Genomic DNA, 25,108 nt, shown 5'->3' with positions numbered 1-25,108 from the left:
AAAAATAAAATAGATTAGGGAAACATTTGATGTGCCTTTTAATGGTGCCCCAAATTACGAGCAGCAAAAGAGATGTGTATTTCTCATCATTTTATTTATTACTTTTATACAGACCATTCCAGAAAATATTCAACTGAATTTCTTCAGTGTTTTGATGTATTGTTTCAGCATATCTGTGATTTTGATTTAGAAATACATTTCATGTTTTTAATTTGTTTATGACTTTTTATAACAGAACTTGCTGCAGAATTGTTTTCTGAAGAGAAGTATGGCCGCAGCTTGGACAGATTGCGCCTGGAGGAAGCTGCATCAATGTCTCGGAATGCTTGTGTGTCTCCATGTTCTCTGGTTCTTGCACTTGTTTACTTAGAAAGGCTGAAGGTTTCAAATGTTGAATATGTACGTCAAGTTCCACCCTCGGAATTATTCTTGGTGACAATGGTGAGTTTTTAAAAATGTTCTGTGAATACTTTTCAGCCAAATATGTCTGCTGTGTTATTGGTACAGATTTCATTCTATTATTCGTTATAGTGCAAGAGGTTTTTTTAATGCTCATTGTACTTACTCTTGGTTGGATTGAATATTTATCAGCAAAGTGCAAATTATTCTCATAGTATACAAGTGAAATCATGTCTTTTGGTGCAAGAGAGAGTTTAATGGTAAACTATTGTAGGAAAGCTTGTAAGAAATCATACAAGGAATGTGGTTGAATTATACCTCTATGTATAAGGGGCATCCAAAAAAAGAAATCATCTGGAGGCTTAATTACAGAAACCAGTACCTAAATGTTAGAAGTATTGACCCTGACTATTGAGGCACTTGTCCCACTGTGACACAAGGTGGTGAATGGCTGTCTCATAAAATTCCCGGGGCTGTGATGTTAAACAGTTTAGCATGTACAGCTGGATATTGTCACCAGAGGTGAATTGTTTGCTGCTCATAGTTTTTTTTAAGGGGACCAAAAATGGTGTAATCACAGGAAGAGAGGTCTGAACTGTACGGAGGGTGGCCAAGAACCTCCCATTTGAATTTCTGCAGCTGTGCTGCAACTGTGTTGGCTGTATGAGGCTTTGCATTGTTGTGGAGGAGAATGACTCCATGGGTGAGAGTGCCTGGTTGTTTTGATTTGATTGCTTAGTGAAGGGTTGTCAAGTTTGCGAGTAACGCTGGGCATTCACTGTTGTCCCGTGATACAGGAAGTGAATCAGAAGGGGGCCATCTATTCAAAGAACAATGTAAAGAAGGGGCAAACATTCACCTCTGACAACAATGTCCAACTGTACATGCAAAACTGGTTAACATCACAGCCCCAGGAATTTTGAGAGACAGCCATTCATCGCCTTGTCACAGTGGGACAAGTATCTCAACAGCCAGGGCCAATACTTCTGACATACAGGAAATGGTTTCTATAATTATGCCTCCGACTCCTTTATTCTTGAACACCCCTTATATATATATAATAGAAAGAAACTTCCACATGGGAAAAATATATTAAAAACAAAGATTCCAAGACTTACCAAGCGGGAAAGCGCCGGCAGACAGGCACAATGAACAAAACACACAAACACACACACAGAATTACTAGCTTTCGCAACCGATGGTTGCTGCTTCAGGAAGGAGAGGGAAAGACGAAAGGATGTGGGTTTTAAGGGAGAGGGTAAGGAGTCATTCCAATCCCGGGAGCGGAAAGACTTCCCTTAGGGGGAAAAAAAGGACCACTTCCTGAAGAAGCAACCATCGGTTGCGAAAGCTAGTAATTCTGTGTGTGTGTTTTGTTCATTGTGCCTGTCTGCCGGCGCTTTCCCGCTTGGTAAGTCTTGGAATCTTTGTTTTTTGGTGTACTGTTAAGACAGAGAATTCAGATTTAGATATGAGAGACAACTATTTTCCATGCAGCAACTTTGTCTTGTTTGTTAAGACAAAATTGGTTTTGGAATGTATAGTTCCATTATAAAGTGCATACCACTATTTTAATATAACCAAAAGGAATTACTTCCTAATGAAGTGTTACACACAAGGAACACCTCAGTGTAATAGTAACTGTTATAATGTATTTTACATTCTTCATGTAGGATCAAATGTAAAAGTGTCTTGTAAATTGTGCATAGTAATTCTGAACAAGTTTCCAGTTAATTTTAGACCAATATTGCCCTTGTGGAAAGCGACTGTAATTATTTCTTTTGGATGTGTTAAACACTTAGATATGCCTCCATCCTTGCTACCTTCCCTGTTTTCCTTTCCCTGTTGCTTCATAACCTGGGTTGTGAGTAACTAAATCCACTTTCCCTTCTTCCCTTTCTTTCCCCTCTCTCCTCCCTGATGAAGGAACATTTATTCCGAAAGGAGCTTAAATTTTCGGTTGTTTTTTGTGTTTCTATCGGCTGTACTGAGCTGAGGTAAGTACTGGCCAGCCCCTCTATCTCTGTTAGTAATTGTTACACTTAGATATTCATTTTATAATAGAACTATGACCTGAAGAGTTATGCTCTCCCAGAGAAGGTAATAAAGATAGCTATTCCAAATGTAGTTTTCCCATATATTTGAAATTATGCAGCTGTGGACACACACAACAACATCAGTGAGATGAATAAATTGAAGCTGTATTGCTGTTTAATAGTGTTTAGTTGTGCATGTACAGTGATAGTGTTATTTTAAAGTTGGTGTGTCTCCTGTACCTGAATCAAACGATGTAAAATTTTAGTCAAGAGACTATTAAATCCTTATTTGCCATAGATACTAATGAGTACTTTCTATCAGACATTTCTCTTGTGTGATCTCTGAGATTTTGATTACTTACCAGGTTGTCTTCTTCAGACATTCCCTAACAATGGCTTTTTGTTTGCTGATAGGACTCGAATCAGGCTGAGGTATTGGTATTGTGTTCCTATTTATAACAGATGTCCAGCCTCAGCCCTATTTGATGTGCATTTGATTTCTTTTGGCCTGTCATTAACACATTCCCATGGAGTTTGTCATATATGAGACAACCTGCGAGTTCTTAATAAAGTATGTCAGTTCCAAAACCTTGCTCAAATTTCTGTTTAAGATCCCTCCTTATTTTTTAAATTTCATTATGTTGCTCAGTATGAGGTGCCAGCACTATAATACTGGCCTTGTCTTCTCATTCTGTGATTGTTTCGGGCAGGGCTCAGTCTCAACTGAATTGCTTGTGTGTTTCATTTGGGAATGTCACTGATATTCCCTTAGCTGTCCTTGAGTATTTAGATGGCTTGTCTCACACGATGTGCTACTTTTTCTTAGAACATGGTTTACATGTTATTTTTGGGACTGGGATTGTCTTTAACATTACAAAAGATGCATTTATATTTATGTTGGTGGTAGTGAGATGTATTGGATACTATTTCTCATTAGTAGTTTACAGATTTTTCTGGAGATGGGGCCAGCTTATGGCAGATGTGTAGTCCTTGGGTATTCTTTCCTGGTTTCAATCATTTCAACAGGTGAAGTTGACATTCGGTAAAACACCCTCTTGAAGTGGTACTCTGAGTACTCATTTCTTTGGAATACTATTAGAAAGTGTAAAAGCTCTTTGGCTTGGTGCTCCCTATCTGTACCATGCAAATACTATTAACCAGAGTCTTCATCTCAGTGTTTCTTCATGACAGCAATGGTGATTCGAGACATTAAGGAAGGGGTTGGTAGGTAGAATTTCTAGCAAAAGTCTTGACCAGTTGATCCATCCATTTGTCTCTTAATAAAGAAAGGAAAATTATTTTGCCCTCCTTTTCAGATTTCATCAGGAAATTTTTTATTGGATTGGTTAGAGTTTACGACAGTCTTATGAAAAGGATAATTGTAAGTAGTCTTCACATGTTTTCCGCCGGATCATGCAGGTACGACTGACGGTATCTGCACACTGACACCCCATTTTTAGAAAACGGGTACAAAGAATGTGCAGCCACGGAAATCGCAGAGTGGCTGTCTGTGCGTGTGCTGTACGCTGCATATGTCAACAGTGAAGCCAGACATTACTCACCAACGGCTTTACTAGGCCAGTGTTATGACGGGCCTGTTATCAAAGAATCTTGATTCTTGTGTTGTGATTTAATAGCAGCCAATGCAGGGTTCCAGGCTGTGCTCAGTTGAAATCCAGTATCCTTGTTGATTAGATTATCAGCTGTGTGGATATGTATGGCTTCCTTAATGTCGCAGTCCCAGAAAGATGATGTCGGGGATATAACTTCCGTCTTTTCATAAATCATACGATGTCCTGTATTGAGGCAGTGTTCTGAAATTTCAGCTTGTGGCCTGCAGATATAGATCTGTATGCGTTGGCTGGCGGTAGATGCTGTGTCCCAAGGTTCCACCTGCTTTCCTTTGTACCAAGACATCAAGGAAAGGTAAAGTACCATCACCCTGCACAATACGGTAGTGCATTACGTACGTTAGTTCATAGAGCACATGTGCTATCTGATCCTGAGAGCCTGTCGAGTGAAGTATAACATTTGAAGACAGTGTTCCAACAAAACGGTTATTTTGAGAGACAGATACGTAATGCATTCAGGCCCAGGTGAGTTCAATCTATGGAGCAGAATGCGATTTTTGGCAGAGGGAGTTTGAATATGGCAAATCACTGTGCATGTGCGATTTCTGCAGCTACGCGTGCGCGTTCTAAAAACGGGGTGTCGGTGTGCGGATACCGTCAGGCATACCTAGCCACAAGCCAGGTTGAACCCCATGAAGATGTCGGACAGTTGCTGCGAGGAGATATTGTGGAATTTGCACAACGGGATCCAGTGGCAAACCCCTGAAGACTATTTACAACACATCTGCTGGGAAAGCTTGAAGAGTCACAAAACAATAATTGCTGTGCACCATATAGTGGAGAAACTGAGTTGCAAATAGACACAACACAGAGACTGTCAGAAAGTAAGCTTTTGGCCAACAAGTGTGTCATATGTTTATAAGGTAATAAACATATAACAGAACAACTACAATACTTATTTACAATGAACACATTACTGCACTGAAATGGTGCAGAAGTTAGATTGTGTAGAAATGGTGCAGAAGTTAGATTGTGTACACACACACACACACACACACACACACACACACACACACACACACACACACACACACACACACAAAGAAACCACAGTTTCTGGCTTCTGAGGTGTAACAGGACTGACACATCAGGCTGAAATGGCCAAACCTAGCAGCTTTCTCTTAATGCAGTCTGGAATATAATCATGGAATGTGATGTAACAAGACTGGTATCATTATTCCAATTTTCTGGGATAAAACAATTAATGTCTTGAAATGAGAGTGACAGAAAAGCTTACAAATAGAGATGGAGGTTTTAATTTGATTAGGTTTTCAGATCTAAGCACTCATTTTATTCAGTCATCTCATCTGCTAGAGCTGGAAAACTCCAAAGAGATCCATGTTTCATAGAATAACGGCAGAAGCACAGGATAACAAATATACATCAAAGGGTATGTTGATTACTGGCAATGAAATTAAAGAACAGACACCATGTGAACAGTATTACATTACCCGATTGTAGTCCAGGCAGTAAGCAAATTTAAGATCACTGCTTAGAGGATGTGGAGCATGCAACTAAATAATTTCTCACAGTATAGAATTGTCATCTACGTAAAACAAGAGTCCACTTCAGGTGGAATGAAAACTTCTTTAACTACATGGCCAGTCTGAGCATTAGAGCTTCATCCTGAAGTGGATACTTATTTTATGAAATGTTACTAAGTTACATATGTCCTATGTAATTGTCACTGGGATTAGAATCCTGAAAACATAGCACTTATTGTATGTTAATTGTTCTGAACTATATCAAGATACTCTGTAGTAGTATGCTGTAGAATATTGAAAGAGCTTGGGTTGAGCTGTCTGTTTCCACTTATGATGTCTATATATGCTTACTTTGTTGAACACCATTGTTAGAAGCAAAGAATGTGTGAGGACATAACTAAAGATCATGTGTCGTAATGTTTGTTACTTAGTAGTTTGCTGTCCTGTATTCCAAATGGCACTCAGTATAAATAATTGGAATCAATTAGCATTTAGCAGTAATAATGGGATGGAGAACCCCTTAAGAAGCATTTATTGAAATGATCAGGGGACAAATTCATAATTTAATCTTTCATGTTCTGTTTAATTACTCCATTGCTGTAGCTGCATTTTATGTTAGTTTTCTTGCTTCTCTTTGTGTCAATTAAGCCATAAAGTGTGTATTTTCAGATGGTGGCCAGCAAATTTCTTTATGATGATGGCGAGGAAGATGAAGTTTTCAATGATGAGTGGGCAGCATCAGCAGGAATTGACGTGAAAGAAATGAATCGTTTTGAAAGAGACTTCCTGCAGGCTATTGTAAGTTTTGTGTTGATATTTGATTTCTAACTGAAATGTATCTATGTGTGTAAAAAAAAAAAATGCGTATTGTGTTGCTGTAAACAGAATCTATGTATTTGAGATGTGGTGTTACTGAAGGATGCAGAAATAAAGTGACCTGATGGGAACCATGGTTCTCCACAGAACTAGTAAGGAAAAATGTAATACACGGAGAACACTGAAAGGGAGAACTGGCTGATAGGTAACCTGTGGTGACAACAGGGAATAACTCCCATTTTATTAAAGAGGGTTGTATAGAGCAAAAATTGTGTTGTGAGGAAGAGATTGGAATACATACAACAAGTAATACAGAATTTTCGGTAACACTTTACACCTGGGGATTTACTTTCTGTTAGGAGCTGAGGTCATCATGGGGTTAGTTGTTTATATTTCAATGTGCCACACCAGAGCAAAAGTTTATGTACAGTGTTCAAATGGTTCCCAGCGAGTGTTATTACATCAGTACATACATTAGTCATTTTCGTTGATCATCTGCGACACCTGGAATATGGAAAGAACTCAGATGTACTTTCATTTCTATTCATCACAGTAAAATATTGTTATATTATAGTGTCTGTGTTAATTATTACTACTGATTATTGTCTTAAAACTTGTGAAATTAAAACGTTGATTTTGAATTTCTATGAAGATATTCTTTAGTGGAGTGAAAGAGTACTGTAGAACTTTCCCAACAGAAAAGTTCATTATTTCAGCCTAAAATTGCACTGCATTTCTTCCAGTGCTTTTGATATGTTGTAACAGATGGTTGAAGTCATGCACTTGACTTCATTCTGTTTGCACGACTCTCCTTTCTGTAAATTTTGTAATTTAAGAACTTAAACACTTTGTATGGTTTACTTTTTGTAAGATTCTCTGACAGTAACAGATAATAACATTTTAGCCGACACATTCCTCTTGAGAGATTTAGCTGTTGTTTTTATATTTAAAATAATTCTCATTTATTGTTCTATCTCACATGCAAATTTATAATTGTATTATAGGTTTCTATCAATCAGGATCATGTTCAGATCTAAAACAAAGTAAAACTAAATATGTACCATCTACTATTTTAAGTAGAAGAAAAGGCAATAGCTGTAAATAAATGCAGAATTTACCTAAATAGTTGTCAGCAACTCAGTACCACATATCACATACTTTGTTTTGCAATTGGAGTCAGTATTTTAATTAGGTGTATGTTGGTGACAGGGGAAAGGGAATAACAATAGGGGTTATGCTGAAATTATATAATGTACAATTAAATAAAAATTCTCGTTAAAATACTGAAAGTGGAGAAAAATGGGTATGTGAAATGTGAATGGCATAAAATAGTAAAATTATAAAAAGGAGAGAGGGGATTGGTAGCAGGAAAGGTAGGTGTGTGTGTTTGGGGGGGGGGGGGGGGTAATTGAGGGGGCGTGGAGCTTATTGGCAGGCTCTTGTTAAACTCATGATGTCCCCACCACTCCCTCCCTGCTTCCTTTCACATCCTCCAATCAGCCTCACTCAATTTTGCCTTCTCCTGTCCTACCTCCAACATATACCTATTTAAAAACATTGACTGCTGATGCAAAACAAAGTACTCTAATGAGTGATTCTGAGTAAACAAGATAGGTTGCAGCTGTAACTACTGAGGTAAATCCTATGTTTAGATACAGCTATTACTGTTTCTACTTGTTGTAAAATATTAGGTGGTGCATATTTAGTTCCACTTAGTTTTAGATCTAAAGATGATCCTGAGTAGCCGAAGTATGCAGTCAAATTACAAATGAGCAACTGAGATGGAACAATAAATGAGAATTCTCTTAGACAATAGAATGTTCACCGTGGGCATGTAATCTGCTCCTTGCTTAAAAGATTCTTAACATACAAGTAGGTGAAAGGCTTTGTGGCAGTTCTGCAGTGACATAACTGATGGTTAAGGTACTATCTTGACACAGCAGTTGGAGCAGCAAATGATCACTTCTGGTTTCAGAGTAGTACTGTTATTTGGTAATGGAAGGTCCTTGTGAAAAAAAGGATAATATGAGTAAAGGTGACAACTTGATATATAGTTGTGGTGTTCAGTAGTCAATAGGCACAAATTAATCTTCTTAAATTTTTATACATAATGTCAAAGCTGTTTGTGGATTAAACACCTCTGAGAATGACAAAAAATAATGGAAACAGGTAATATGAGTACTGAAGTTGTGACATAATCTTTACATAATTTATTATGATGCTGTTCTGGGCAACTACAATGCCACAAATACAATGCCCCACCATTGTAGCACATTTGGGATGACAGGTTGTGTTGGGCCGAGTGAGTGATGGGTAAAAAGATGTGATGAGGGGGAGGGAGAGTTTGAGGGAGTGGTAACTAAAGGTTAAAAGGGGATGGCAGCAAGTGCTCAGAATAGTAATTTGGCACCTCTGAACTCACATTGGTGCAGGCAGGATAATTTGGTGACAGAACAGTGATTTGGAGGAGTGAACTGGGAGGAGAGTTAGAAAAGTGGAACAGGAAGTCTATAGAGAGGAGGGCGTAAGTGTAGATTGAAATTAGGTTATGGAGGAGGGGCTAGTGAAGGTTGAAACAAGGAGGATTTTGAGATTAAAGGTATGTTGCAAGGACAATTCCCATCTGTGTAATTCAGAGAACCTGGTGTAGGGGTTGGGGGGGGGGGGGGGGGAGGAGGAGAGAATACAGATCGTGCCATGTGTGCAGCAGCCATTAAAGTCGAGCTTATGTACTCAGCAGTGTGTTCCACCAGTGGATGGCCCACTCTACCTGTCACCACAGTTTGACCGCAGCCATTAATTTTGACGGACAGTTAATTTGTGGCTGTGTCCACATAAAATGCTGTGCAGAAGTCATAATAGAGATGGTGTCTGATGTGACGTATTTCATTGGTGGCCCTGCCTAGAATAGGATACAAAATGATATGTGTGACGGGACTGGAGTTGGGTGTGTTGGTTGGGTGTGTAGAGCAGGCCTTGTGCCTAGATCTCCCACAAGGGTATGATCCATGTGGCAGTGGTTTAGGTGGAAGTGTGGCTTAAAGATGGACCAGGATAGTTTGTAAATTGAATATGAGGTAGAGACCATGTTGGGAGGTGTAGGAAGGATTGTGGGTCGGGTGTTTCTCATGCCTGGGCATGATAATATATACTCAAAGCAATGACAGAGTCAGTGGTTAAGTGTTACCAATCTGGGGTGATTTTGGGTAATAAGGGTGTGATCCATTGCAGCTGATTCAGTGCACAATCCATTCCAGCTGATTCAATGCAGAATAATTTACATCTAAGGTGTTAAGATTTGATCTTGAGAAGCCGCTGAATTCTTTGAAACCATACCAGAGTGGGTAAGGTGTTTCCAGAATGGGTTTACACAATATGAAAGTGCTTTAAAGGAGAATGTTTTGTACCAGAAATATATTTTTCTTCATTTTGCAAAAATTTAAAAAGTGGCACTCATAATAATATATTTTTGACTTTACTACTGATATAACACTACTACTTGATATACTAAGACATTGGACGACGTGTCATTTCTGTCTATGTAAGACAATAAAAATAATAGTTCTCTCATAAATCCAAGAAACTAACTATTAATTACATTTCTTATCTGACATTGAATGTTACACATCTTTATACATGTACATTAATATTTACACAATTTTTAGGTCAAATAGAGTGCAGCACAATCTTGATTTCAGTGCTTTGGATGCTAATGTGCTGTAGTTTGTGGAATCCATATTTATACTTTTGTGAAATGAAATTATGCTGTTTACGTGTCGCCGAGCGTGAAAGATCTTTCCAAAATACATTGCTTTTGCTGTGTTTCATTTCCTTAAGTGCCGAAGTTCTACACCAGTGTATAAAACATTTATGATACAAAGGATTGTAAGTTTCACAGCTCCAAGGGAAAGTACATTGCCACTTACCTTGGCAAAAACTTTTCCACCCAGGAAAAAGTGTACAGTGAAACCCCGCTTTTACACTTTCCAAGGGACTTAAAAAAGGCCTAAAACATGGGAAAATATAAAATGTGGGAAGTAATGTTTTAAGCTGCAAAATTTACATATAGGATATCCCCTTGCACTTTATGTATAATGTATGTATATAACAAGCATCAAAGCACTTGTCTGGGACTATTTTTATTATCTAATAAAGGTTTATTATCTAATAAAAACTGCTGATGTAACTGGAACTGATAACTGTCTCGGAAGTGGAAATGTTTGACTTTATTTCAAATGTCATAATTTATGTTTTTGGAAAGCTTGCAGCTGTCATACATTAATTAAATAATGAAATACTGCCCAGTTACATACTTTTTCATGCTTAGCAAGACCTGTTTCGAATTTGTCATTGTCAAGTGCAAATATGTAAATAAGCATTTTGTATGGCATTTGAATATGCGTTACTCTGCGTCTCTTGCACTGTACTGGTCTTTTTGAGGTTATCGGGTAGTGTCTCACATCAGTTATGTAGAAAGCCACACACACATGCAAACTATCACTCACATTGTTTGTTTGTGTAACATCACAAATAATACATACATAAATACTGCACTTAACAAGAATAAATTCTCAAAACGCGTTTTGCTCAGCATGAATACAATACATAATCGGTGCTGTGTTTACATACACTAAAAACATTTGAGCAACACAAAGTGAATGATGGTGTCAACTAGCGCTCCACATGGCCATATGCCGAAACACGCTAAATATGGTTTGACAAAGGTGTCATGATGATCATAAGTCACAAAACTGCATTTGCGCAGTAGAGACAGTTCGGAAATGGTTGTGATCGGCATGATATCTTCATTCGAACGAACCTAGTTACTCACATCAGCCACCGCGCCACATAGAGCTTGGCGGCAGCAGCAGGAGGTACGGCACAAATGTTTACAACTTTTACTCATTCACCCATTAAAATTCGCTGAATAAGTTCCCTGTTGTCAAGAAAGTTAACCACTTAATATTTGTAAACACTACTGGATGGCCAACATTATGCCAGCATCATATTTTTTCCACAAACATTTTTTTTGTAATGCGTAAATCATGGGAAAATTATAAACATGTTGACACAAAATCAGGTGCAGATTAACATTGTGGGCATAGGAAATAGGATGGGACTGATAAGTCATAAACAGTGTAAAAATGTTAACTCTAGGTATGTAAAAGTGGGGTTGTACTGTATTTTCAACTGGGACATGTGGGATTTTCTTTTCTTGTGTGCATATACATCCCATTGATGCATTGTTTTGATTTATCAAATAATGAAGCAGCAGGCATGTGGCCATAGCTATTCCATATTCAGTGCCCAGCTTACACTGTTCCACTATTTGACGAAAACGAGAAAGTCTGTGGCAAAGAACTTAATTTTTTTTTATCTGCAACTTTGTATGTACATCAGTCGCATAAAGTTTTACAATAATGGAAACAACTCATCTGCTACGAAAAGGTGAGAAGTTTCCATTATGTTGTCCAGGATGTGGTTTACTGTGCGGGATGAGTAGAGTTCCATCAATTAGTGTTTTTCTTAATACTGAATTCGAATAAATGTTTATGACACCAAATTAGCCCTTTGAATCCACGTCTATAGAAGCAAAGGCGTAATGTAACCTTTAAGAATGCAGACCAGAGCTGTTCATAATTGAAATAGGAGGAACAGGTCACAGAGGTTTTATCACTGTTAAAATTTTTCCCATCAATGACAATTCTACAGTTGCCATTTCCTTTCACCCTATGAGTTCTGTGCTCTTAACTGTGGAAGCTCTGCAGCTGTGTTGTGCCTGTGCTCTGACCTGCAGAGGCCCTGCTGTTCTCTGCTCTTTGTCTTTGATGCATGCAGTGGGCCTTAGTCTGCTACTTCGTCACAGTCCTTTCAACCCAATAGAACTGATACAGTCCGAAATTAAATTAAAGATTACATTGCCAAGAATAATAATAAAAAAAAAAAAAAAACTGAAGTCGAGACACCTACCAAGGTAGCTGTTAGGAAAGTCACTTCTGCATCAAACTGTATTGTGGAAACAGCAGGTAGAATGAAGCTATTAAAAAAATTATTACAAAAAAATCACATTAAATACTGACAGTGTCACTAAAGGTTTTGTGATTGTGATGAGGCTAATGTCAGTGGTTACTTCATTATCATCACTAAAAAGATGAGCAGCTGTATGCAACCAAATGTTGGGTTATGTGATTTAAGTACTTGGGTAACAAAATTATGCATTGCCTAACAACAAAACTGAAGCACCAAACAGGTGAAGAGGAAACTAAATGAAATTTCACGGTTTGAGACTGTGTGATTTTTATTTCAGTGATTGAAACAAATTTACAGAGAACTTGACAGTATGAGCCCACATACATATGTGACATTTGCACTGTTGTGCTGTCAAGAGTTCCTTGGCAACATTGTTTGTGACCTGAAATCATACTAAACACTAACAACACTGTGGTGGCTGTTCTACCTTTGTCAGAGATTTGCAACTATAATAATTTACATACCTGCTGGTGATGTGTACATGTATGCGGTTATATTGAAATCCAGCTATGTTTGCAGGGTCCTATACTTTTTGGTCAGATAGTATATTTAAGTTTTTACAGTTAATAAGAGTGCTATTACTAGCATCAGAGTCCAAATTCAGTTCATCTGAGGAACTCTGTTTTTATCACACTAAATAACTTTCTCTTACTGTTTGCAATATAGGCCCAGCATAACAGCAGTAGTGTATTTTGATCACTAGTTTTCATTCTCCCAAATCAATAACCACTTACCTTGCCTTGATTACCAGACGATTGATCAGAAAATACAGTAATGTGTTAATTTTAAGCCTACCACTGTGTTTGTTGTAGTGATATTAAATGGGGGCTGCTGAGTTTTTGACATGGAAGTGGAGCATGCTGTTGTTGCTGGTGTTGTGATCTTCAGTCCTGAGACTGGTTTGATGCAGCTCTCCATGCTACTCTATCCTGTGCAAGCTTCTTCACCTCCCAGTACCTGTTGCAGCCTACATCCTTCTGAATCTGCTTAGTGCATTCATCTCATGGTCTCCCTCTAAGATTATTGGTGATCACTTGATGCCTCAGAACATGTCCTACCAACCGATCCCTTCTTCTAGTCAAGTTGTGCCACAAACTCCTCTTCTCCCCAATTCTATTCAATACCTCATTAGTTATGTGATCTATCCATCTAATCTTCAGCATTCTTCTGTAGCACCACAATTCTAAAGCTTCTACTCTCTTTTTGTCCAAACTATTTATCGTCCATGTTTCCTTTCCATTCATGGCTACACACTATACAAATACTTTCTGAAATGACTTCCTGACACTTAAATCTATACTCGATGTTAACAAATTTCTCTTCTTCAGAAACGCTTTCGTTGCCATTTCCAGTCTACATTTATATTGTCTCTACTTCAACCATCATCAGTTATTTTGCTCCCCAAATAGCAAAACTTCTTTACTACTTTAAGTGTGTCATTTCCTAATCTAATTCCCTCAGCATTACACGAGTTAACTTGACTACATTCCATTACCCTCATTTTGCTTTCGTTTATGTTCATACTACATCCTCCTTTCAAGACACTGTCCATTCCATTCAACTACTCTTGCTGTCTCTGACAGAATTAAAATGTCATCGACAACCTCGAAGGTTTTATTTCTTCTCCATGGATTTTAATACCTACTCTGAATTTGTCTTTTGTTTCCTTCACTGCTTGCTCAATATACAGATTGAATAACATTGGGGAGAGGCTACAACCCTGTCTCACTCCCTTCCCAACCACTGCTTCCCTTTCATGCGCCTCGACTCTTATAACTGCCATCTGGTTTCTGTACAAATTGAAAATAGCCTTTTGCTCCCTGTATTTTACCCCTGCCACCATCAGAATTTGAAAGAGAGTATTCCAATCAACATTGTCAAAAGCTTTATCTAAGTCTATAAATGCTAGAAACGTAGGTTTGCCTTTTCTTAATCTAGCTTCTAAGATAAGCCATAGTATCAGTATTGCCTCACGTGTCCCAACATTTGTTTGAAATAAATTACAAAATAAATATGTATACTAGATGATGTGGCTCTAATGCCGCGAAACTATTTGGATCACAAATAAAGATTTATCACACAGCTGAAGTGGTCGTATTCATCTTTGTACATTTCTACAGCTGTGGATGGCCACAGTACAAAATTTTCTGTATGTGAAGTCCTCCTCTGTGTCCTTTCTTTACCAAGTGCATTCTTACAATCGTTTCGCAGTGCAAAACTGTTGTTTCTATTAAAGTTGTTCATTTAATTTCAGCTGCTTCCCTGATCAGAGTCCAAATAATGTGATATGTGTTTAGCAACCCTTGTGTGAAAAAACAAAATCTTTTATTTGTTTAACAGGCAGTGCTCAGCCAACAAAGATTTTTCGTTTTTGGTTCCAAATTCCTGTACTTCAGGTGACTGATGGTCAACGCAGCCATTAGCAACAGTCCATATAGACTGTCCCACATAACTTTTGCCATACTATCAAGGAATGTTATAAATCCCTGAAACTCTTAGGCCAAGATTATCTTCAACAGGCTGCAACATTTCTTTAATTTTCTGGGATGGCCGGAAGACTGGTCTGATTTGCTGGCTGTTTAGGACTTCACCTATCTCATTGAGTTTTGCATTCAAGAATGGAAATCACACTTTGTGTTGGTCCTCCTTCGTGGCTTACACTACAGTGTTCACCTAATAACATGGATGGAATACTTGTTCCCATTGAACACAATCATTAGATGATTAAACTTGGAGTTGAGGTGGTCATTGTCCAACATAGTTCTGATTCTGTATGCAAGAGCATTCAGCATAGCTATCTTGTGAGCTGGATGGTGGAAGCTGCACCCATTGACATACAGATTTGTATGCAACAGTATTCCTATATATTTTTTGACGTAGTTTGCTGTTTTCGAAATTCATTTTTGCCAACGAGAAGGAACGCGTTTATCACAGGATTTTTGAGTGAAACTGATTTCGTTGGGAGCCAATTGCATGCAATCCCCTGATACCCTCATCATCTTCAAATTCTAGTCCTCCTAGAGCTTCTTTAGTGGCCCAAACAAGTGAAAATCACATAGGATTTTAAAATTGTGTGACTGAGTTGAGTATGTATGGGATGTGGCATTGTTGTGGACATAATGGCCTCTTGAATCAGTTGGTTTTCTCTTTTGTGACAGTTCAGCAGCTTATGGTGGTAAGTAGCATTGATTGTGCATTGCTTGTGCGAAAATTGTGAGTTATTTTGCTTGTCAGTTGAAGAAAACAGTTGAAAAAATCTTGCCAACTGAAAGATAAGTTTGTTTTTGCTGGGCTGTTATAACTTTCTTTCGCTACTTCATACTGGCTGTTTCTACTCGAGAGTGTAGTGGTGCAAATGTTTCGTTGCAAGTAATTATCGTCATCGTTTTCCAACTCCAGTTTCCTGGGTGTGATGTAAAAGTGCTCGCCATCTCCTCCTGTTTTCATAAATCTTCTGTCTGGGATGCAGGTGGTGATAGGATCAAAAATGCATCAGCTTTCACAAACCTTGTGATAAGCTGCTGAAAACCTCCAGATGCAAAACTTCTGATTTCTGGTCAAAAGGTGAGAAATCATTTGGCTGGCACACACTTTGTCGAGTTTTGTTGTTTGATCATCATTTGACAACTCCTGTAACTTATTCTGAGCTGTTCTGCAGTTTTGGATACAGGCACCTGTCGGTCATCTTGAATGTTTTGAACCTCTGGAATATTTTTGTCCATAATGCTCATCCAGGTATGAAGATTGTATTCCTTAACTGCCATTTGTTATTGTCCTTCCTTAATTTTCTATGGTGGGCAACACCCAAGTTCTTGACAATGTTTTTGGTCCCCAAACTGCACAGTCAATCTCTGAAAAATTTGTTGTTTGAACTCTTTCAAGAGCAAGAAATTTTATAGTTCTGTACAGTGGAGGGGTGCATGTGTTGCTCTAACTTGTGAGAACTACTGGTGAATTGGTTGCATGTGTGAAACAGCCACTTTTACTCACTTGTAAACCACCCACCCACCAACGCACCTGACCCCATGAAAAGATACTAGAAGTGTGGACCCAGTCCTACCAACCACAGATGCCTAATAACAAAAATCTTCTTTATATTTGATTTACTCTTGTAATTTCCGAGTTTGCGTGAATAGAATGAAGTGCAAGATTACTCATCTAAAATTGCAGTGTATTTGTGCTTATTTTTTCTTATAAATGAAATATTATTGGGGCATATTATATGCAATTCGTGGTCTGTGACTGGAAGGTCACGCTGGGTGGAGATAACTCAGCCATAATAGTGTGCAGCACTGAGAGCCACACAGATAATTAGGAACATTCTTGATGAAGGAAAAGTGATAGCCCAGCTGAGTTGTAGATGTGCCTTTTATTAAATCTTTTAATGAAAGGAAGTATCCAGTAACCCTGCTCAAGTAGTAGTTGACAGTTACACCTGGTTGCAAGGTGTCTTTTTAAAAGATGCAGAATCAGTTTTGTGGTTCTGTTGATTCAAGTAGTGAACACCCATTGATACAGTGACAAACCTGACAGTTTGAAAGGCTATATTGAGGAATGAAACGAACACTGGCTTCATTGTACATTGTGCAGCTTCACGAGACTTCACACAATAATTACAGCAATTTTTCTGGAGAAGTGGTGTTGGGGAAACCCTGCATCATTCTCTGTACTGTTCCAGTCTCAGGCCCATTGACTTTTGGCGCATTCACATCTGCCTTTTATCAGCTTTGAAGTGGGAGCTGTTTGAAAACCAATGCCTTAGATACAGTGGTTTGTAATGTGCTATTCAGTAACTAAGATAAAGTTCTGTGGTTCATCAAAATTGCATGACATTTTGATGAGTGTTGCTTTCATCATCTTCTGGCTGTGAGTTATCTGGGTCATCTTCACATGTGCGATGCTTTGGAGTTGTCTGACACCTTCAAGTGTCACAGGCTGGTGGGGGGAAGGGCCAAAATAGTTCTGATGTGGTCACTCAGGTACCACGTCATGAGATGTGAATGTCTCTTGGGTAGATGTGCTTTCAGCATTGTGTGTCCAGTAATGTGATTTTGGGACAGTGTAATGAAAGACCCAACAAAATTTGAGCTAATAGTGTTGTCATAAATGGAGATCGTGGCTATCTGTGGATCTCTGCTGGGAACCTGTTACTGGACGCAATATGCCGAGACCATCCGTATCATAGTCAGGTGACAAATGAGGTGAAGCCTGACTGATCATACGGGACTAGTGTGGGCTCTCCGTCTGAACCCATCTGCATGTGAACTGGATGGGAGCAGACTGCATGATGGCAACATGTATATATGATTGCTCAGGTGAAATTTCTGCACTTCACCAGAAGATGATGGGAGTGCCACTCATCAAACTCATTGGGGTACTCGAGAACTTTATATTAGTTCAAATTTCCCGGAAAGGTGGGATTGTAATGTTTGTTTGTAAAAGTGTATGGTGAGAAATATTATGAGAGGGTGTTACTAAAACTCGACAGAAAATGTGAAAAATATCCCAATGTCCATGTATATTTTACACTTATTGTAAAACTACCTTTGTATATAAAACATGCCTGCAAGAAGTAATTAACTTGTACAGTGATTCATCATTTTGTGTATGGAAAACATTTTATGTCACTTTGTCTTTTATTTACATTGTTGCAGAATTGGGAAGTCTTTGTGAGTGAACAGAATTTTTGGAAGAGGCTCTGGTGTCTCGAGAAGCAGATTGCATTACAAGAAGGAAAACGGAGAGGTTGGTTTACTTATGCGGACATGGAGAGACTTCTGGAATCTGTAGACATAACAGCATTAGTGAATGCAGTTCTTACAGTAAGTGCAATTCATAACTATTGACCATTTAACTGAGCAATATGAACAGTCTGGTTGTTATACCTCATATATTTGAACCATACAATACTGTCAATACCAGTCTCCATAGCTATCATGTTAAAGATATCTTGATATTGGATGCTCTCCGAGTAGATCTCAGTATTGAAGGATGGTTAAAAAAACTGCTGTACATTAATCTGTGTGTAAAATGGCTGATTATTTTTATTTGGCTGCAGAATAAATGAGGTGGATAGTGCCAAGAAGAGGACACGTTCCAACAGTTGATATGGAGTTACTTATTAGCTTTACTCCTGGCTTGAAAATGTGGGTGCAGTCTGCTGAATAGATATTGCTACTAGCTTTCAGTTTTGACTGTAATGGCAGGTGTGTGCACTTGAATTGCTTTCACTGTATTGATGCACCTATGCCCAGTGAGATCCTCCCTCTTTCCACACAGTAGATGATGCCCAAGCATATTTTTCCAGCCTGTTGAACACAATACACTGGCAGCATGTGTGAGGTCTAGATCTAACAGGGTGCTAACATGCTGAAGGAAACTTCCATTCTTGAATAGGGATATGACGAAAGCTTTATGTCCTGAGATTTTGAAACTAAATTGATAAGGATCTTTGCCCTTAACACAAAAATATTTACTTTCTCAATGATCTGAGCGTGCATGGTGGATTGACTGTAAGCTTTTGACGTGCTATAATCTCTCACCATCTCTTACAAACTCTGCAGAGAATCTTCTGCAGATCATGCAGGAATAACATCCTTGGAAGACAGGATGTGGCACTACAGTACAGCTACTGCCTAAGGCCTTCTACCAGAATAGCAGATACATGCATTTGATTTAGTTTTATTTTATTGGTTTATTAATTTTTTTGAGGTGTTGGCAACACATTTGCCAGGGTAATTGTTTTAAATGTAGATTAGAAAAGTAACACTTTTTCAACAAGTATTCTGATTTTATGAGCAGTTGGCCCCTCTATATACTGGTTTTTATTTTGCCACACCTTCAGGATGGAGAGCAGAGGGCAAGGTCTTCAAATCAAGACATGAAAGTATTAACAGATGCATATGCCTTTATTTAAACTAGACTAACCTCCGTTCGGACAAACCATGAGGGCCCAACAGTACCGACCGGCCGCCATGTCGTTCTCAACCTACAGGCGTCATTGGATGCAGATATGGAGGGGCATGTGGTCAGCACACAGCTCTCCCAGCCGTATGTCAGTTTACGAGACCGTAGCTGCTACTTCTCAATCAAGTAACTCCTCAGTTTGCCTCACAAGGGCTGAGTGCAACCCACTTGCCAACAGCCCTCAGCAGACCGCATGTTCACCCATCCAAGTGCTACCCCAGCCCGACAGTGCTCAACTTCGGTGATCTAATGGGAACCGGAGATACCATTGCAGCAAGGTCGTTGGCTGTGCCTTTATTTAGTGCAACTAAAGAAAAGGTGGGGCATAGTGGTACTGACTAATGCTCTTTGCTTAAGTTCATCAAACGAGCCTGGACACAAAGTGCCTAATGCCCCTGAATTGCAAATAAAATGTGCTTGATGTTTTCATGTAATTTGATGTGTGGTCCTTTGTTTATTGCAGTTGGGTTACAACTAAAAAATGACAGGTATTCTGATTGTGCATGTAGTTTGTATCAAATACACCATCAATCCAAAAAGTTTAAAGACTGGATTAAGAAAACAGAGACAAAAGTGGAGATATAGTTTTAATGCGTCAAGGTTTTCTAAATTTTCTCTTGCCAGTTCAGTATAGTGTACAGCACATTCACCATGTAAAATGCAGAAAATTTCTTTGCGGTGTTGTTTAACCTGTGCATCACATTCATATTTTCTTCGGTCTTGGCGAACCACCAATGACTTGTTCTGTACTTTCTCGTTTTGTGGTGGTTTCATATTGTTAGCACTAATCTTGTAACCCATGACAATTTATTTCAAGTAAAGAATTGTGTGAATTTTGAATTTCAATAAACTTGGGCCAGATGACCCTGCATTTTCATTTGGCAATGAATATGTCTGCGACCAACTTTGCACACTCTTCTTTCTTCCTTAGAACATTCTAGAGAAGTATTGCACTCTTGATTTAGAGACGTTCTATTGTGATTTGTGATGCAACAATGCTGACATATCTGTCCACTACTTAATGCTGCATTTTCATAAGTGACTGGTCGAATGCACCTTTTTTATTTACAGTTATTGTTATTTCAAGGTGGCACTGTATTTACTTCGCTGAAATCGCTTACATGCTTGTGTGTGTGTGTGTGTGTGTGTGTGTGTGTGTGTGTGTGTGTGTGTGTGTGTGTGTGTGTGTGTGTGCGTGCGCGTGTGTTAATGGCACCGTATGGTAAAGAGGGGGGGGGGGGGGGGGGAGGAGGAGGATCAGGCATACTATAAGAGCATCTCAACCAAAATGTGAGGTTATGTTTCCACTTGTTAAAATAGACTGAGCACATGAAATTGATGCATTTAAAACTTTAAAATGAAATTTTGCTATATAAGCAAGTGTCAGTAAATATTAAGTTTCGTGTTCTTTTAATGGAAGTGTTAATATAGCTATTTGCCAAGTACTTCGGGTATCAAGTACTTCAAAAAAGATGGAAGATATCACTTTAGCTTACAGAAAAGGGTATTGTCCCAAAGCTTAGCAACATTTTCGATCTTGTGTATGTGGCTCTTACCACACAGTGCCTGAAATACTCTGAGCTTGGTCAACCCATTGTTTGTGTTCTGCTTGAGGCTTTCAATGGCCATATTTTTGTTGTAATTTTCATACCTTCTGGTTAGTAAGAGATATTTTAAAATTAAACATTTTTTCCTCTTGAAAAGTTTCAAATGATACATAATAGACTTTTGTTATTTTTTTAGGTGTCTGCTGTTTGCATAACAAGTTACACTGTAAGTGTTTTGGCTCTGCTAGGATCTGCATTTATTGTCAGCCAAATACCAGGAAATGCCATCTCTCGGAATACTCAAGACATCAGTCAATCAGCTGCTGAGATACCTCAGAATTTTACAGCTAACAGTGAGCAGCAGAATGCTGATGCTGTGGTTACAAATTTAATTCTTGCCTCTCTCGGATCATCTGATACAGACAACACTGCCGTGTCAGTTGACTTGAATCATAATATTGTCAATGAAATTGCAATGAAGTTGTCAGAACAGTCTACAGAAACTGTGGAAGGAAATGGAACTGCTTGCCCTGCTGTAATAAATTCATACAGCTTTGATGATGAAATTAGTTGGAAACTAGTGAAGAGCCTAGTGGACTGGTTTTGGCACCACTCGTGGCTACAAAATAATAATCGAAGAGGTCACACTTACTTTGACCTTACAACAGCACCAGGAAATTATTCATATTCCTCTTTGCATTGGATAACATTTATTGCACCGTGGTCATTGAAAGTGCCACATCATATGGCAGAAATGTCACCGGGTGAAGTAATCAGCCTTTTTCAGTAGAACATGGGAACATTAAATTTTACAAATGAAGATAACTGTTGTTAAATACAAGATAGAGCTATTTTTGGTAACTGCTTTTCTATGTACAAAGAATAAAATAAGTTTGTGCTACCTGCAGGTGTACTTGTTGATCAAATGCTTTTTAAAATCAACTAAGTCTGACTGTGAAATTCTTTGAGATTGTGAATAACATCTATAATTTTACTCAAAAATTTCTTGTTTTTATTTCCTCTCTCTTGCGATTAGTTTTGTGAAATATGTGAAAATAATACTTGTACCAAACCCTGTTGCCTTTTTGTCTTAATAGTGAACTGTGCATTTGTGCATTGCACCTGAGTATTTAACTGAGCTTTGCACATTTGACTTTCTCGGTGAAATTTATATGTTTGTGGAGAGGAATGGTTGTATATAAAAAAAAAAAAAGCCATTACCTTAACAGGAGGAACTAATTTAAGTTTCATTGTTTTTAATGTTCTTGGAGCCTTGGCTGGTGAAGAGCTTTGAACAGTCAAGGTATGTTGTGTATGTGAAAAATGCTGTAATGATTAGGATCATATTTTAAAGAGTAAGAATATCCATTACTGGTGCGTAGGTTGATGGGATTGTATACAACAATCCCATACACTCTGGGAGATAACATAATAGAGCATTGTGATAAAGTTCAGATTAGAGGCTGTGTGTATTTTAGTGTAAGAGTATTATGATACTTAAGTTTTTTGTCTGTTGCAGATACGTTGTTTTCAGTGAAACTGATGATTCCAATTACTCACACTGTATCAACTAATGGCATATTTGCTTTTGTAAGGTGCTGTGAATAATGAGGTTATACATATTGATTGCAATCCAAATGGTATTCACACATAAGACCATCACTCATAGCACTTGGTGAAGATAAGTAGGTTAGTTGTTGCATAATTGTTGACACTTTTGTGGAGTGTCATGAGCAGTTGGGCATTATTGTATATGTATTGCGGAATGCCATAAAAATTCATTTCTGAATTTTACACACAATGTTCACTGTATGTGGTAGCATCATATAGAGTTATTTCTTTTTTATTTTCCTACTTTGTCACTTCTGGGCCACAGTGTGGATTAAATTCAGGTTTTTGAGTGGGGAATATCACACAGAGTGGCAGCTTGCCTCCAAAACCTGGAAAATTGGAATAAGATAAATTGAATTTACTACAAAACTATGGGGAACATCAGGGAATTCAGGAAGATTTGAATTGAGGCACTGAGGGGGAGTAGATCTCTTCATTGATTGAAAGAAACATTCTCAGTTATTTTGTTGCAATTTATGCAATTTGCTGAAACAATTTGTTTTGGAATGACCTAAGAAAAAGTGCAAACTTTTGTAATACTTGTTACGCTATGTCTGGCATGCCTGTCAACCTCGGAAATCTTTGTTACTGTCTGTGGCTCTAGGGCTGTTTCTAATTGAAAGCTCAGTAGTGTGACAGAGGGTAACTTGTGCTTGAGGATTTGTCACATAGTGTGAATTTGTCATTCACACAAAACGAAAGGTAAGTGCTTTAATTTAGTGAAACATGAATTCTTATTTGAACACACATTTTGCAGATCTGCATAGAATGTTCAGATTTTGATTCTTTTTTAATTAATTTCATTGCAGAGTAGTTCTATGCCACCTTTCTTGCAAATCATGCTTCTAGTTTGCTGTAATGTGAAAGGAAGTTGTCATATTAGATGCCTAGTAAGTGTCATTCTGTTGATACTACATTCCATGACAAGAGTTCATTGTGTGTACCTGTGAGGATTTATTATATGTTTGAGGTTATCACTCAGTGAGACAGCATGGCAATGGATGACAGTAGCAAAGGAATTTCAAAGTATGACAAGGTCTTAGAAGCTATAGAGTTGTTGGGAAAACTGTGAATTCTAGCTGAACTTGGAATAATTACTAATAAGTAAGGCAATAACTGAAGAAAATTAATTTGCTGCCTTCAAAACTAGAAAAGTATACCTTGTTCTCACATACAATGGAAACTGGTTAAGGGAATTGTATAATTCCCATCTGGAAAAGTCTAAATTTTGGGGAGGGAATAAGAGACTTAAGTGAAGAACTGAATGTCATTACAATAAGCGACACAAACTTCACACCACAAAGCTGTTAGAGAAGACTGAAATCGGAGAATATATAGAGTGTATATGTGACTGTTAATACAGAAAGATGGCACGGTGTGAGAGTTTCATGATCAATCCTCTGTGATCCCAAATAGCAGTGGTCTACAACTGGCAGGCCACTGAAGCTCAAAAACTGGTCCACCAAAAATATTTAGAAAGTAAATATTATGTACTCAAATTAAAAAAAAAGTTCCTGTAAATAACAATTCATTTGAGCTCTTCTCTTATAAATTTTTCAGGTAGTGTACAGTTAACTGCTGAATAATTAGTATTCTTAATGGTTGTATTGTATTGCGTGGAACTGGGGACCTAGAAGCGACGGAGAGGCTTCGTCCCCACCGTAGCCCTCAGTGGTTCACAACCCGACAACAGGCTACAGCAGTCCGTCACCCCACCACTGTCTCACACTGAACCCAGGGGTATTGTGCGGTTCGGCCCCCTGTGAACCCCATGGGAAAGTCTCACACCAGCAACCACTGACATAGTATAACTGAGGCGGAATAAGGGGAACCAGCCCGCATTGGCCTAGGCAGATGGAAAACTGCCTTAAAGACCATCCACAGACTGGCCGGAACACCGGAACTCAACACTAATCCGCAGATTTGTGCTGGGGACCATCATGCCTTCCCGCCTGGAATGCACATTTTTAATGATTAGTTATAGGTAGGGACAGGAAAAAATGGTTTTATTTTTTTGCCACATTCGGTGCTATTTTCTACCAGGTTTGGTGGTTTTCACACATTAAATGCTTCTTGTTACCAGATTCTGTGTTGTTTTTTATTTTGTCTATTTCCGTATTATTGTTTTCCAATTATGGTGTTAATTTTCTCCAATTTTAGTGCTGCCTTTTTTGTTCAATTTGTACCACTTTCGATGTTATTTTTTCCGAACAGTTTTATTTTTTGCCAGTTTTATTTTTTGCTGAACTCCATATTATTTTTTGTGGAACTGCGTTTTTTGCACATTTCAGTTGTATTTTTTGCCAAGCTCAGTTTTACCTTTTTTCTTGCCAAGCTCAGTTTTACCCTTTTTCTTGCCAAGCTCAGTTTTACCTTTTTTTTGGCCAAGCTCAGTATTACCTTTTTTTTTTGGCCAAGCTCAGTTTTACCTTTTTTTTTTGGCCAAGCTCAGTATTATCTTTTTTTTGGCCAAGCTCAGTATTATCTTTTTTTTGGCCAAGCTCAGTATTACCTTTTTTTTGGCCAAGCTCAGTTTTGCCTTTTTTTTGGCCAAGCTCAGTTTTACTTTTGTGCCAAGCTGTTTTGTA

At 38.3% G+C, this 25,108-nt stretch overlaps 1 protein-coding gene across 1 annotated transcript in view; it reads left to right on the top strand.

Annotated features, from left to right (window-relative positions):
• The window catches only part of LOC126350830 (protein CNPPD1), a 40,385-nt gene extending 18,474 nt beyond the window's left edge, over positions 1 to 21,911 (top strand). Inside the window, exons 3-6 of the mRNA XM_050002551.1 lie at positions 236 to 441; positions 6,220 to 6,348; positions 18,051 to 18,218; positions 21,106 to 21,911. Of these exons, the coding sequence (XP_049858508.1) occupies positions 236 to 441; positions 6,220 to 6,348; positions 18,051 to 18,218; positions 21,106 to 21,699 (1,097 nt within the window). The 3' untranslated portion in view covers positions 21,700 to 21,911. The remainder of the gene's footprint in view (positions 1 to 235; positions 442 to 6,219; positions 6,349 to 18,050; positions 18,219 to 21,105) is intronic.
• The last annotated feature ends 3,197 nt before the right edge of the window (positions 21,912 to 25,108 follow it).

The sequence above is a fragment of the Schistocerca gregaria genome, chromosome 1 (genome assembly GCF_023897955.1).
Source record: "Schistocerca gregaria isolate iqSchGreg1 chromosome 1, iqSchGreg1.2, whole genome shotgun sequence".
Lineage (NCBI taxonomy): Eukaryota > Metazoa > Arthropoda > Insecta > Orthoptera > Acrididae > Schistocerca > Schistocerca gregaria.
The sequence above is the reverse complement of the archived record's forward strand: the minus strand, read 5'-3'. Positions and strand labels throughout refer to the sequence as shown.